This window comes from Camellia sinensis, chromosome 8 (genome assembly GCF_055761805.1).
Source record: "Camellia sinensis isolate YWXY chromosome 8, ASM5576180v1, whole genome shotgun sequence".
Lineage (NCBI taxonomy): Eukaryota > Viridiplantae > Streptophyta > Magnoliopsida > Ericales > Theaceae > Camellia > Camellia sinensis.
In genome coordinates this window covers 194,040,037-194,054,432 of record NC_138968.1, presented here as the reverse complement: position 1 = coordinate 194,054,432, position 14,396 = coordinate 194,040,037, and the positions used below count along the sequence as shown (strand labels likewise).

The 14,396-nt window shown below is 34.1% G+C and overlaps 2 protein-coding genes across 3 annotated transcripts; both read left to right on the top strand.

Annotated features, from left to right (window-relative positions):
- Window positions 1-637: 637 nt before the first annotated feature.
- LOC114303174 (ER membrane protein complex subunit 8/9 homolog) lies at window positions 638-10,200 on the top strand. The gene is made up of 5 exons (XM_028248322.2): window positions 638-3,842; window positions 3,929-4,075; window positions 4,162-4,221; window positions 9,669-9,832; window positions 9,930-10,200. Exons 1-5 carry the CDS (start codon window positions 3,630-3,632, stop codon window positions 9,961-9,963), a joined length of 618 nt encoding a protein of 205 aa, XP_028104123.1. The 5' UTR covers window positions 638-3,629; the 3' UTR covers window positions 9,964-10,200.
- Window positions 10,201-10,220: 20 nt separating this feature from the next.
- Window positions 10,221-13,688, top strand: LOC114302370 (pentatricopeptide repeat-containing protein At4g21065). 2 transcript variants are annotated; one of them, XM_082884874.1, is made up of 2 exons: window positions 10,578-13,288; window positions 13,476-13,688. In XM_082884874.1, the coding sequence occupies exons 1-2, from the start codon at window positions 11,382-11,384 to the stop codon at window positions 13,480-13,482; spliced, it is 1,914 nt and encodes a 637-aa protein (XP_082741000.1). In that variant the 5' UTR covers window positions 10,578-11,381; the 3' UTR covers window positions 13,483-13,688. The 2 variants fall into 2 exon arrangements, with proteins under 2 accessions (XP_028103190.2, XP_082741000.1); XM_028247389.2 differs by lacking the exon at window positions 13,476-13,688 and having other exon boundaries at window positions 10,221-13,400.
- Window positions 13,689-14,396: the final 708 nt, after the last annotated feature.

Here is a 14,396-nt window from a genome sequence, read left to right as displayed (position 1 = left end):
TTCAAACCCCACAAACTCAAAATACAACTTATACTCTCAAATCATAATTACAAAACTCTACCAAACGCAACCTATATTTCTCCATTGTTGTAAGTCGAAGCTATGTTTATGTCCACTCAATTTTGTTTCAAACATATTCTTCAAATGTGAGTTTTGTTTGATTTGGATTGGTAGAATGGTGAAATTGCATAAATTGTTAATGATAGTGATAATGATAAAGATGAAGATGAGGATGTGAGTGATATTTTTTATTTTTAGAGATTGAGTTTTTTTTTTTGATTACTGATTCTGTTGCTGCCATTATTTCTATTTTGTTGTCAATCAGTGTGAATATTCACATTTCACATTATTTGAAAGTCTGAGAAATAAGTGTTGGAATATAGATCTGGACAAAATTAATATTTTGTAAGATGTGAATGTTCACATATTATTGGTTATTTGTTATTATACTTGTTGTTTGAACAATAATTTTTTTGTTACTACTAAACAATTGAAATATTCTTTTTTTTAACCCCCTTTTCAATTTTGGTTCATATTGTAGTGTGAATGTTCACATTGGTATGAATTTGGTTTTTCTAATATTAGTTGCTTGTTAATTGTAAATTGTGAACATTCACATATTGTATTTTGGTATGAGTTTTTTTTTTTTTTTTGAATTTTTTTCTAAACTTAGTTGTATTTTGTTGTCTTTTTTACCATGCATGTTGGTTGAGCAATCATTTTTGTAATCATTGAAAAATCGAAATATTCGATTTTCACTTTTTTAAATTTTATTTTATATTTTCACGTTGCAGTGTGAATGTTCACATTGGTATGAGTTTATTTTTTTAAAACTAATTGTATATTAATAGTTAATTGTGAACATTCACATTGTATTTTAGTGTAAGTTTTATTTTTTCAAAAGTTAATTGTATGTTTGTTGTTTTTGTTACTATATTTGTTAGTTGAACAATCATTTTTGTTACCATTGAATAATTAAAATAGCTTATTTTTATTTTTTTTAATTTTGTTTTATATTTTCACGTTGCTGTGTAAATGTTCACATTGGTATGACTTATTTGTTTTAAGGCTAGTTAGTCCTGTTTGGTAGGGCTTATTTCCAGCTTATTCCAGCTTTTAGCTTAATTTAAGCTATTTTGATGTGTTTGATTTAGTTTAACAATACAGCTTATAACTTTTTGTAAGTCAAAAATCAACTTATTCTTTGAGTGGGGAAGGAGAAACTTAATTTATAAGTCAAAAATCAGCTTATGTTCATAAGTATAAGCTATAAGCTGTTAGGCTATGAGTTATAATCACTTTCCCACAGCTCTACCAAACGGGGCCGTTGTATGTTAATTATAAATTGTGAACATTCACATTGTATTTTTGTATTAATTTTATTTTTTCGGAGGTTAGTTGTATGTTTATTATTTATTGTGAACATTCACATTGTACTTTAGTATGTATTTTGTTTTTTTAAAAGTTAGTTGTATATTTGCTGTTTACTGTAAACATTCATATTATATTTTGATTTCATTCAGATTTTTTATTTCGTTATTTTTAAAATTTTCAAGTTAGAGGTTCAAAGTTTATAGTTTGAGATTTTCTATATGGAATGCGGGAGAAATTTTTTCTTTAGAATAAGGGAGAATTTTTTTTTATTTTTTTATTTTTTTATATGAAATAAAAGAAAGATTTTCTCTATAAGGGAATGTTGCTATGTATTAGTTTCAAAATAGAAACATGTACAAAAAATTAGATAAGATGATTTAGTCATATTGACTTAATGAAATATTAAAAAAGAATATGGATTAAAATAGATGAAATAAAATACTTATAAAGAAGATTTATAAAAAAAAACAATCTTTTTGCTATCCTTACTTCGTTTTTTTTATTTGGAAATCACAAAAAACAAAGTGATTGCTTTTGGAAATAATTTTTTGAAAATAGTTAACTTTTTTTTAACAACAATACTACGTGGTGTTTTGAAAAATTGATAAAAAATTAATTTTTATTTTTTTTTGTGATTTATTAGCTTTTTGTGCTAAAAAAGTTTGACTTTTTTGTTATTTTTGTGTAAAAAAGCTAAAAGTTAATTTTTTAACTTCTTTCCAAATTGTCCCTACATTTTACAAATCAAAATTCGACAGTTATCAAACACAATATTATATAAATTAGGTATCTTAAATATTTTTTTTAAAACAAATATCAATATTTAGTTTTAAAAAAAATTTGAAAGTTATTTTTACAGACAAAATAAAAATAATGAATTTTTTTACAAACACTGAAAAATAAAAAAAACAAAAAAAACGAATGCAACCAAATAGAGCCAAACAAAATGGGCTCGATCAGTCTGGGCTATACGGTGGTCACTGAAAATATCTTGCGTCACCTACGATGTCACTTTGTTATCTTTCCGTCGTTTCGAAGATTTATATGCTGCCGCCCTCTCTCACATTGAATGGAAAATTACGACTTGTTTGATTTGTATGCATAATTTTTTAAAATTTTTTAAAATTAATTTTTTTTACATGTCAATCAATTATTATTTTTTTTCTTTCTCAATTATTATTTTTTATATACATTTACTCAATTATAATAAAATATTAAATCATTCTAAACTCTTAAATTCTAAAATTATTTTCAAAATACACAACTAAATAAATTAAAAAAAATTTTAAACTCTCTTCTCAATTTTTTTTAAAAAATTTACCTTAAAATACAAATCAAACACACTTTACATTCGTGGGTTGCTTAGACAGGTGTCGTATAATCAATCATCACATATAATATGGTTACACTAAGATTGGACTTGGGTTGTGCCTCATTTTAAAATGTATTATGGATTAATTTTTATGATCTGAACTGTCATTTTGTAGGATTTATTAAGTACTTCAAAGCAACCAAAAATTATATTAATCAGATATCAATAACTATATGATCGAATTACATATTTTTATACTATTTTTCAAAAGAAAAACTTCTTGTTTATTTTTTTGATTATCAATCATATAGTTATTGGTATCCGATTAATATGATTTTTTGTAGGCATGAAGTACTCAACAAACCTTACAACATGTTCGGTTCAGATTATAAAAATAAATCCATAATGTACCACAAAATGAGGCACAACAGTCACTGCTGTGCCTGACCCCAATTCCCACTAAGATTATATTTGTTTGGGTAGATATGAGTTTGAGATTAGACTAATAATTTAATAAAATTATTAATCTGGTATTTTGTTAAATAATTAAGATGCAAACTAATAATCCATTCAGATATAGTATCTTACATATGGTAGACTATTCAATCTCACAAAAGGGAGTAAGATATAAATTGAAGCACATATATAAATTAGAGAACTAAACTAAAGTTTAGACTATTAATCCTTCTTTATAATATCAACTCAATTAAAACATAAAATAAAATACATAATTCAAAAAATTTATAACCATAAAATTATTAATCATGAAAATAACCTAACATAATCTAATACCCCCAAACATACTTTCTCCTCAAACATTAGACTCTCGTATACAAGTCCCCAATCCAACCCAGCGATCACTAGCACAACCACAGAGTCTCTCTCCCACTCTCCCTCTCTACTCTGGTGCAGTGTGTCACTCCGGCATCACACAGCCACCGTAATGGGCGGCGAGTTGCGGTACCAGATCGGGCAAAACGCCTACATCAAACTCATCCTCCATGCCCTAAAGCATAGATCCTCCGCCGTCAACGGCGTCCTCCTCGGCCGCCTCTCCGGCGGCGACTCCAACCCCGTCGTCGAGATCGCCGACTCCGTCCCCCTCTTCCACTCCCAGATCGGCCTCCTCCCTCCCCTCGAGATCGCCCTAATTCAGGTCTCTCCTCCTCTCATTCTTCCAATTCTCGATCTTAGGGTTTTATTCTGACAATTATATTTATTGATGATTATCCATTGGAATAGATAGAAGAGTACTACGGTGCTCAAGGATTGAGTATTGTTGGTTACTTTCATGCTAACGAGAGGTTCGATGATTCTGAGCTCGGAAATGTCGCCAAGAACATTGGCGATCACATACACCGATACTTCTCCCAAGCTGGTTTGCTTTTGGTAGGTTTTGAATTACGCCGTAATTGAATTCTGTTTGTTTTTGTGTTTATTAATTAATTAATCTATTTTTGTTGCTTGAATTTCAGTTGGACAACAAAAAGCTTGAAGCTTTATCCAAGGGAAAGGACAGGAGCCCTGTGATACAGGTGAGTTTACTGTTGTTACTGTAGTCCTTGTTGTATACTTATCTGCAGGTGAGTTTTAACTTTTTAGATTTGGTTCTGTGATTGATTGAAGGATAAAGTTTTCTGATTTATTATTGTTATTTGAATCGATTTAATTGGGAGGATTACGACCAAAACGAAAGGGAAGAAAGAAACAAAATATTTGTTGATATGATGATATATAAAAAATTCAGCAGAAATAAAAATTCTGGATTTCCAGTTGACTGTTTGAGTTGTAGATTATGTGCCATGTTGATATTTACAATGGATGTGGTCTTAGTTATGTCAAAACAGATTTTCTATTTCATTGCCCAAGCTTGTTAAATCTAATGACCTCTTGTTACTAGTTTGAAAGGCGTTGCTTCTATGTAGTGACATTATCTTTGGACCAATGTTGTTGACAGTCTATAATAAGCCACTCATACTCCATTCTATGTCCTTTAGCCTCTCACAACTGGAGTGTGAGGGGTTAAAAATGGACTGCTGATATCATTGCCCTATCTTTATCCCTGTAATTTGTCATGCGAAGACAATTTGACCGTCTGTCAATTTGCCATAATTACGTTGTTTTGCTTGATGCTTATTTGATCTGTGCATGAGCGTCTCGTTTTTTAGCAATTACTGTCAATAACATGTGGTGAGTATGGTAACCAAACCAAACCTCAAGTCTCATCAAATGGGGTCGGTTACATGAATCCTTCTTCTCTATGCAGCCCTATCAAAGGTCCATCAAATTAAATAGATCTATATCTCTATTTATTTAAAACGCTAGTCATCCTTAATCTAGGCCTACTCTGTCTCGTAATACTTCCATCTACCGTTACAGTATCGTATCTTTTCACTACTGCCTCTGTTCGTCTTTGTTGAATATGATCAAACCATCTCAATTGATTCTCGATCAACTTATCTTTTATCGGTGCTACTCCTACCCATTTCCGAATACACTCATTATTAATTTTGTCTTGTCTAATTTTGTCATACATCCACTTTAGCATCCTAATTTCAGCCACACTCATCTTCTCTACATGTTTCTTAGTTATTCAACACTCCGTCCCATACAACATCGCTGGTCTAATAGCCGTTCTATGGAACTTACCTTATAATCTAGCGGGTATTCATTTATCGCACAGTACCCCAGACGCACTTCTTCACTTATACCATTCCGCCTTAATCCTATGGACTACATCCGCATCAATCTCTCCCGCTATTGTGATATTTAACCCGAAAATGTTCACTTTTAGGCAGTTCTTGGTTCTCAATCTTCACTTCTCCTCTGCTTTCATCTTTATTGTTACTAAATTTACACTCCATGTATTTTGTTTTAGTTCTGCTTATTCAGAATCCTTTAGATTCAAAAATTTTTCTCCAAATTTCTAATTTTGTGTTAACCCCTTCTCTAGTCTCATTAACTAGCACAATATCATCTGCAAAAAGTATACACCATGGCATGCCATTTTAAATATTTCTCGTCAGCTCATCCATAACTAAAACAAAAAGATAAGGACTTAAGGTGGATCCTTAGTGTAACACTACAATGATAAGGAAATTCATTTGTCTTTCTAGCAGGTGATCTAATAGTGGTCACCACCCTTTCATACATGTCCCTAATCACATCAATGCAATCTTTTGTCACTCCTTTCTTCTCTAACACCTACCATATTATATCCAGAGACACTCTATCATATGTTTTCTCAAGGTAGATAAACACTATATGAATGTCGTTTTTATTTTCTTTATACTTTTTTATTAATCTCCTCAAAAGATATATCACTTCCATTATTGACTTGCCAGGTATAAACCCAAATTGATTCTCTGATACCTCTGTTATATCTCGTAATCGGCGTTCCATCACCCTCTCCAACACTTTCATTATAAGGCACATTAGTTTGATTCCTCTATAGTTGTAATTCTGGACATCTCCTTTATTCTTATAGATTGGCATTAAAATACTCTTCCTCCACTCATCTGGCATGTTCCTAGTCAACAAAATTTTGCTAAACAACTTAGTCAACCAAGGTACCTCTTTTTACCCATACACTTCCAAGCTTTAATAGGGATATCATCGGGTCCTAAAGTCTTATTTGATTTCATCTTCTTAAGTGCAATCTCCACTTCAAAGTTCCTAATCCTGCAATAGAACTTATAGTCTTGGTTTATCGTATTATTGGCTATTTCTTCCCCCTATTGATATACCTCCATGTTTCTCATTTAATAGTTTCTCAAAATAATTCTTCTATCTTTCTTTAATCTCTTTATCCTTCACCAATACCTTAGAATCTTCACTCTTGATGCACTTAATTTGATTAAAATCTCTTGTTTTCTTCTCCCATATTATATCTTAGCAAGTTTGTATACCCTCTTCTCTCCCTCCTTACTATCTAGTCTAGTGTATAGGTCATCATAAGCTTTCAACTTGGCCTCTCTTACTACTTTCTTGACCTTCTTATTAGCCAATCTATAGCTTTTAAGGTTTTCCTCAGTTCTATCATTTTGTCACTTTTTAAAGCACTCTTTTTTTGTCTTAACTACCGTTTGAACCTCTTCCCTCTACCACCAAGTTTTCCTAGAGCTGGGGTCTCGTTCCTTTAGACTCTACAAGCACTTCCTTTGAGATTCTCCTCATACAATCGGTCATCAAGTTCCACAGTGTTAGTATCATCTTCCAAGTCTCAAGTACCTTCTTTATCTATTCTATTATTAAATATTTCTAGTTTATCGCCTTTTAGGTCCCACCATCTCGTCCTACGACGCCCACCATCCTTTTTAGCTTGGTGTTGCTCTTTAAAACATAAATCTAGTGCCAAAATCCTATATTGAGAGGCCAGACTCTCTCTAAGAATCACCTTACAATCATTGCATTTTAGGCGGTCTACTTTTCTCACTAAAAAATAATCTATTTGGTTCTTAACTGATCCACTCTTAAAGGTTATCAAATGTTCCTCATTTTTCTTATACATAGTAGTGACCACCACCAGGTCACAAGCCAACGCAAAATGTAAGATATTCTCTCCAGCCTCATTTTTGTCACTAAAACCGTATTCACCATGCACCCTTTCAAAGCCTAGTTTTTCTATGCCTACATGGCCATTAAAATCTCTATCTATAATCAGGTTCTCTCCTATGGGTATCTCCTGTAAGATTTCATCGATTTGCTTCCGAAAATCCCTTTTAGTCTGATCATCTAATCCTACTTGAGGGGCGTTTGCACTAATAACGTTCACTATAATCCATCTAATAACTAGTTTAACTAACATAATCCTATCCCCTTTCCTAATGACTGCCACTACATTCTCTACAAGATTCTTGACAATTATGATTCTTATCCCAATTATGATTCCTACATTCTCCATTAGTTTAACTAATAAGATTCTTGGCAATTATTACCACTATAATACAGTTTAAAACCGGTATCCTCAATTTCCTTAGCTTTCTCACCCGTCCACTTAGTTTCTTGTACACAAGTTATATTAACTCTCTTCCTAATCATAACATCTACCAATTCCATCGTCTTACCAGTTAAGGTTCTTATATTCCAAGTGGCTACCCTAAACTTATAGTCTTGGACTAACTTCTTTACCCGCGCTCGTCCAGAAAAATGCGGGAACCTATGCCTATTTTTCATCGCACCCAAGCGTCGATGCGGCACCCCATGCTCACTTTTCGAAACAGTCGGAGGCGAGTGTAACGCATCACTTGAGGGGAATGACCTAGCATTTAAACGATTCAAAGTAGGATTCATTGTCATAAGGGATCCGAGTGGCTTTTTTTACGTGTTGGCTGTCGGCTACCTAACACACAACACTCCTCCTTTATCCGGGCTTGGGGCCGGTGGAGTTGTTGACAACCCCGGCGGAGTTATGTGGTGAGTATGGTATTATTGAAAATAAGTTAAATATTTAGACATCATAGTAAACTGGCACTTTCATAGATTGATTCAAAATTCATTTCTCTAGAGGAATGAGTTTCTAGGAGATATATCCCCGGATTATTTTTCTTTATTAATTCAAAATTTTATAAGTCTTCAAATTTGGTCTTCTTCTTCTTTTTTTCTTTTTGGTTTTGGCAATGCTGTGCACTAACCTGAGAGTTGATCCTAGCTGAGGTTGCCAAATTTATCCTTAATGAGAAATATTATGCAAAAATAAATATTGTGCTCATATTTGATATCATCTTATAGGTTGCACTTAGGCTGGCTTGAATTAGATTATCTGTCACTTCTATGAATAGTACATTATATTTGTTGTTGGAACAGGATGATACCAGTTTTATGGTAGAATAAGTAAGTTTGAGGTAAAATGCATTAATGAAAATGTAGTTTGGCAAGCCTTTAGGACTAGATGGTATTCATATTCAGACTTACAGATGTTTTTGTGAGGCTACGTGTCTTGTCTTGGTTAACAAAATTATTTAATTAAATTTTAATGTCTAGAAAATGACTAACTAGCTGAAATGCTGGGGGTGGATAAATGGCCTTATCCTGTCAGGTTGTGTTTTTGGTATTATTCAGTGTGTTTGGTTTCAGTTTTTTGAAAATTATGTTTTTTGTTTTTCGTGTTTTTTTGTTTTTAGTAAATATTTTTAAAATTTTAAGCATTTTTTTATTTTTATTTTTTTAGATGCACCTTACTTAAATATATCTAAATAGTAAAATATTTGTAAAAAAATATTTTAAAAAATTAATAAATACACAAAAATACGAAAAATGTACTAAATTTTGGTTTTTTTTTTTGTTTTGTATTTTTTCGTATTTAGTGTATTTTTTAAATATTTTTTTCATAAATATTATACTTTTTAAGTGTATTTATGTTAGGTGTATCTAAAAATTAAAAAAAAATTCCTCAAAATATTAAAAAAATTCATTGAAAATATTAAAATACGGAAAATAAAAAAGTAGAATTTTTTGAAAACTGTTTTTTGAAAATCAGAACCAAACAAGTTGGTTAGTACTTTGACTTTCATCCTAATATTGGATAGAACCCCTAAAGAGAAATTTCTCGACTGTGGCTCCCTTTTTCACGCAGATGCAGTAACATGAATTTCTTGGTTGTTTGAGTAGTATCGTCTCAATTTACCCTTGTGAAACTATTGTTTTAAGTTCATGTTGTGAATTCTTTTTCATTATTTTGTTATATTTTAAATATATGAACACAATTTTTGCATTGCAATCTCAGTTGTCCTTGTTGCACATTGGTCTGCATCGCATGTGGCAGACCAGTTCTGCTGAATTTGACTCATCTAATCATCCCATGTCTACTTTGAAAACCTGAAGTGTTGCTACCATTGCTGTTCTCTAAATCAGGCTTGTTATATATTTGGGCAAATTACACTTTCCCCCATCAAACTATTGTCTTTTATCACTTTACCCACCTGAAATAAAAATTGTAACAGTGAACCCCTCTCATCTACTACTATAATTCCCTCTTATTCAGCTTTACACAAGAGATTCATCCAAGAGTTGGAAGCTAATTGGAGATGGAAGCAGCCGATTAACCATGAAGGAGCCAGCAGCAAATATAGTATTGTTGGACTATATTTCAAATCAGAAATGGCAGGATATTGTTGATTTTGATGACCATCTCGATGACATTAGCAAGTAAGAGCATGTGTCAAATTCCACATACCATTGTGCTTGCAGTGCTGCATTTTATTGAATTTGACGTAAACATATTGCAATTTGCTCCTCTTTGCAGGGACTGGCTGAACCCCGAACTCTTCAGTTCATGAGCATTTGGCAAAAGTCGGCTAGCATTGGTGTTTCTAATTGGTCTTACTCAGCTGTTTATGGCTTGAATTTTGTATGACGAACGACCCACAAACAAAGTAAGATGTGGGAGGTTGATAGTTTATGATTGTGGAAGATCTTGTTGATGTATGAGCTGAATATTCATTATCTCCTCTTAGATTCTAAAGATTCTTCGGTATTAAACTTAATTTTCTATTTAAAGGAACACGTTAGTTGAAGGTTTCTGGTTTTTGTTGTGGAATGAAAGATCTCTCTCTGTCTCTCTCTGTCTCTCTCATTTTACCAAACGAAGTCCAGCTTTTGAAATGTTTGATAGTACATGGGTGTGGCAGTGATGTCTTTCTTTCTTTATAGCAAGTAATTGTACTTGACCACCACCAAATAGTTGTATGCAGGTGTATGAGGTTATTTCGCAGGCTATGAGTTGTTTGTGAAACTACTGAAGGCATGTGGATTTCCTTTCCTTTTTGGTAACGAGAACTATGAAGAATTTAACTCTTGGAAAAATGTTTTAGAGCTCTAATTATTGAGCTTTAAGGGAGCTCTAAATAAGTGGGTTCCATTTATGATGTGATGTGTGTATCTTTAGTTTGTTTTTAATTTTTTTTTTGAGCTGCCATATCATTAGAGCTCTCTATTATTGCTGTTAACTCTTGTAATATATAGCCCATTTAGTCATTTCTAGTTTTATTTAAAATACATTTGGATCTCTATCTTCTGATATACTGTTTGTTTTTCCAACTGCAAAAAGGACTACAACCTAAGATAGTTGGGTTCTCCTTGGGCTGTGTTGGTTTTCAAATCCATTTTCAAATGTCCTAATCAAATACAGCCTTAGAGATTTGATTATCAAGTATGGTGGAGTAGGCCTTATATCCAATTGAATTCTCAACTCTATAGTTGTGCATCAAAATTTTTATGTTTTGATATTAGTTACATAATGCAGCTCAAAATGCATATAGGTGTATAAAAAGATAAACAGGGATTTCGGATACAAGTTTGAGGAATATTTTTTTGCTTCAAGATTTTTATTGAGTGTTAAAAACATGATAACAAAACTTCTGAGAATGGTGGATTTTTGACAGTTACAAGTGTCAAATTTTAAGGTTTTTTTTAAAAATTTTTTATTTTTAATTTTAAAAATATTTCTTTTGTTGACTAATGAAAAACAAATTTATTTAAGTGAACAATACTGTGAAACTGGTCGCTTCTAAAAGTGGTCTTCGTCTTGCCTTATAAATGGTAGAATTGAGAGGGAAACCATATAGAAGACAATACTTGGATCACTGTACAGTCTCAGCAGCTCACACCACTCTATTCAATTCCAACTGTTAAAGAATTTGCTAACCCTTTTGTGAATTCAAATCTCAGTCAGTCCAAGCAGGTCTGGCCAACCGTAATGGTTCACTCTCTACCCTCTCTTGTATTCTCACTCCACCTTCACTCCACTTCCCAACCCAACCAAATCCACCCCTCAAGAACCCATCAACTACCCACTTCAGAAACCTTCTCACACCTCCTCTACAGCTTCAACTCACCATCCGAGCTCAAACAAGTACACACCCACATCGTCAAAACCAACACTCCCCTCTCAGTCCTCCCCTTCTCTCGAGTCGGCTCAGTTTGCGCCTTCACTCCTAGTTTTGCTTACGCACAACAAATCTTTGATCAAGCAGAGAAGCCCCAGATCGTTGTGTGGAATTCTTGTTTGAAAGCCTTTGCGGAAAGTGAATCTCCGGTTGATGCAATTTCTTTGTTCTATCGATTGAGAGAGTTTAATGTATGTCCTGACTCTTTCACGTGTTGTTTTGTTCTCAAGGCATGCACGCAATTGTTGGACGTTTTGAATGGTAGGATTGTTCATGGGGTTGTTGAGAAACTTGGGTTTCAGTCGAATTTGTTTCTAAAGAACTCGATTATTCATTTGTATGCTAGTTGTGGTGAGATGGACATTGCTCGGTTTCTGTTTGAGAAAATGCCGCAGAGAGATGTTGTGACTTGGAATATAATGATAACGCGGTTGGTAAAGCAGGAGGACGTCGATGGGGCTTTTGGGTTGTTTTCGCAAATGCCAGAGAGAAGTGTGAGGTCGTGGACTGCCATGATTGCGGGTTTTGTCCAGTGTGGGAAGCCGAAGGATGCAATTGGTCTTTTTACGCAAATGGAAGAGGCTGGTTTGAGGCCGAATGAGGTGACCGTGGTGGCTGTTCTTGCAGCCTGTGCTGATTTGGGTGCACTGGACCTTGGCAGGAGGATTCATGACTACTCGAACCAAAGTGGGTTTGGAAGAAACACTCATGTTTGTAACACTCTGATTGATATGTACATCAAATGTGGATGCTTGGAAGCTGCGCGTAGAGTATTTGATGACATGGAAGAACGGACAATTGTGTCATGGTCGGCAATGATCCAAGGGCTTGCAATGCATGGACAAGCAGAGGAAGCACTAAAACTATTTGCTAGGATGACCCGAATAGGCATCAAGCCAAATGGGGTCACCTTTATCGGTCTGTTACATGCTTGTAACCACATTGGATTGATAGATGAGGGGCGTAGTTTTTTTGCCAAGATGACTAATGATTATAGAATAATTCCCCAAATCGAACACTATGGTTGCATGGTTGATCTTTTAAGTCGAGCGGGGCTTCTTCAAGAGGCCCATAACTTCATCATTAATATGCCTATCAAACCGAATGGGGTGGTGTGGGGAGCTCTTCTTGGTGGATGCAGAGTCCACAAGCACATTGAATTGGCTGAGGAGGCAATTAAAAACCTTCTTGAATTGGACCCGTTGAACGATGGATACTATGTAGTTTTGTCCAACATCTACGCAGAAGCAAAGCGGTGGGAAGACGTATCAAGAGTGAGGAAGTTGATGAGAGATCAAGGGGTGAAGAAGACGCCTGGGTCAAGTTCAATCACTATAGATGGTGTGGTCCATGAGTTTGTGGCCGGAGATGAGACCCATCCTCAAGCCGAGGAGATATTTCAAAGGTGGGAAAAGCTGTTGGAAGAAATGAGGCTAAAAGGTTATGAACCAAACACTTCAGTGGTTCTGCTTGACATGGAAGAGAATGAGAAGGAGAAAGTCCTGAATCGCCATAGTGAGAAGTTAGCTCTGGTTTTTGGGCTCATGAAGACACCAACCAGAACACCAATCAGGATTATGAAGAACCTTCGTGTTTGTGAAGATTGTCATGCTGCTTTGAAACTAATATCTGGCATTGTTGACCGAGAGATAATAGTGCGTGACCGAAACAGGTTCCATTGTTTTAAAGATGGTTCTTGTTCTTGCAAGGATTATTGGTAATGTATTCTATTGCTAAACACATTGTGTGATTTGCATTAAATTTGTATACACTTAAAATTCAATGTACATCAAGGCATTATTCTGTCATTTATAATGCTTCTTAAGCAATTAACCTGCTTTTTCTCTTCTTCTTGTTTGTTTTTTGTTTTTTTGTTTTTTTTGTTTTTTGGTGTGCACATCAAGGTTATAGTATATTGGTTTATACCTTTGTAACTCACGTCAAGTGAGACAAGAAGAGTAGCAAACACCAACATATATTTGGCAATCCATATGTGGAAAAGCATTCGTTAAAGAATTTCAGTGAAGATTGGTTGTCCTCGACAATATTGATTGATGTCCATGCTTGTCAAGCAATTTGCTGATCTTTTGACTTCCATTTCCAGCTGCGGCATTAAGGTTTGGTGTCATGATACTCGATACTTTCTAGTCTATTTTTGATATGTTTTCTGTGTTATTACCTCTTAAGAGAAGGAGAAAGAGGATCCCATAACATGGTAGTAGTGGAGGGCACACCGTGTAGGTCGGATTTATCAAGTAATTTTTCCCCTGTTTGCCAACAAGATTTGAGATTTGTCAAATCCTCCTTGAAATATTTGTTAGATTTTAGTAGTGTTCTCTAAGATTTGAAATATCTGGTTGTTGGAGGTGACTATGGCAGCTATTTCATTTCTCTCCATATTGATCTGTGTGGAGGAATCAATGATAATGAAAATGACATTCAGGTATGTGGTCACTTTGAGACCTTGTAACTCTGTCCCAAGGACTTGAGAAAAGGTGGACACTACTCACTTTCTACCTAAAAACAAAATTAACCCCCAACTGTTCCATTGTTTTATATTATAATCCCCCTCTATCATGTGGTTTGGTAGTAATGAGTTTGAGTTTTTGATTGAGGCTTGGGATTGAGACTTTTCTTATCCCTCGTCTGGGATTAGGATTAAGTCATACTCAAACTCATCTTGAAAGAACATATGTAGTATTCTTTAGTTTTGTTTCAAGTCTCTTATGTCTATTCTTCAATGGTAAGAGTTTTTATGTCACGCATTCGGAGAATAGGCATAGAGAGAGGTAGGCTCCTACCCTTCTTCTCCTGCTTATTTATTT

Bases quoted from the DNA above. Each gene is read 5' to 3' on its own strand.
- LOC114302370 (XM_082884874.1), top strand. From the start codon at position 11,382: ATGGTTCACTCTCTACCCTCTCTTGTATTCTCACTCCACCTTCACTCC.
- LOC114303174 (XM_028248322.2), top strand. From the start codon at position 3,630: ATGGGCGGCGAGTTGCGGTACCAGATCGGGCAAAACGCCTACATCAAA. The intron at 4,076-4,161 runs GTAGGTTTTGAA...CTTGAATTTCAG, and splicing joins CCCAAGCTGGTTTGCTTTTG to TTGGACAACAAAAAGCTTGA. The intron at 9,833-9,929 runs GTAAGAGCATGT...TCCTCTTTGCAG, and splicing joins CATCTCGATGACATTAGCAA to GGACTGGCTGAACCCCGAAC.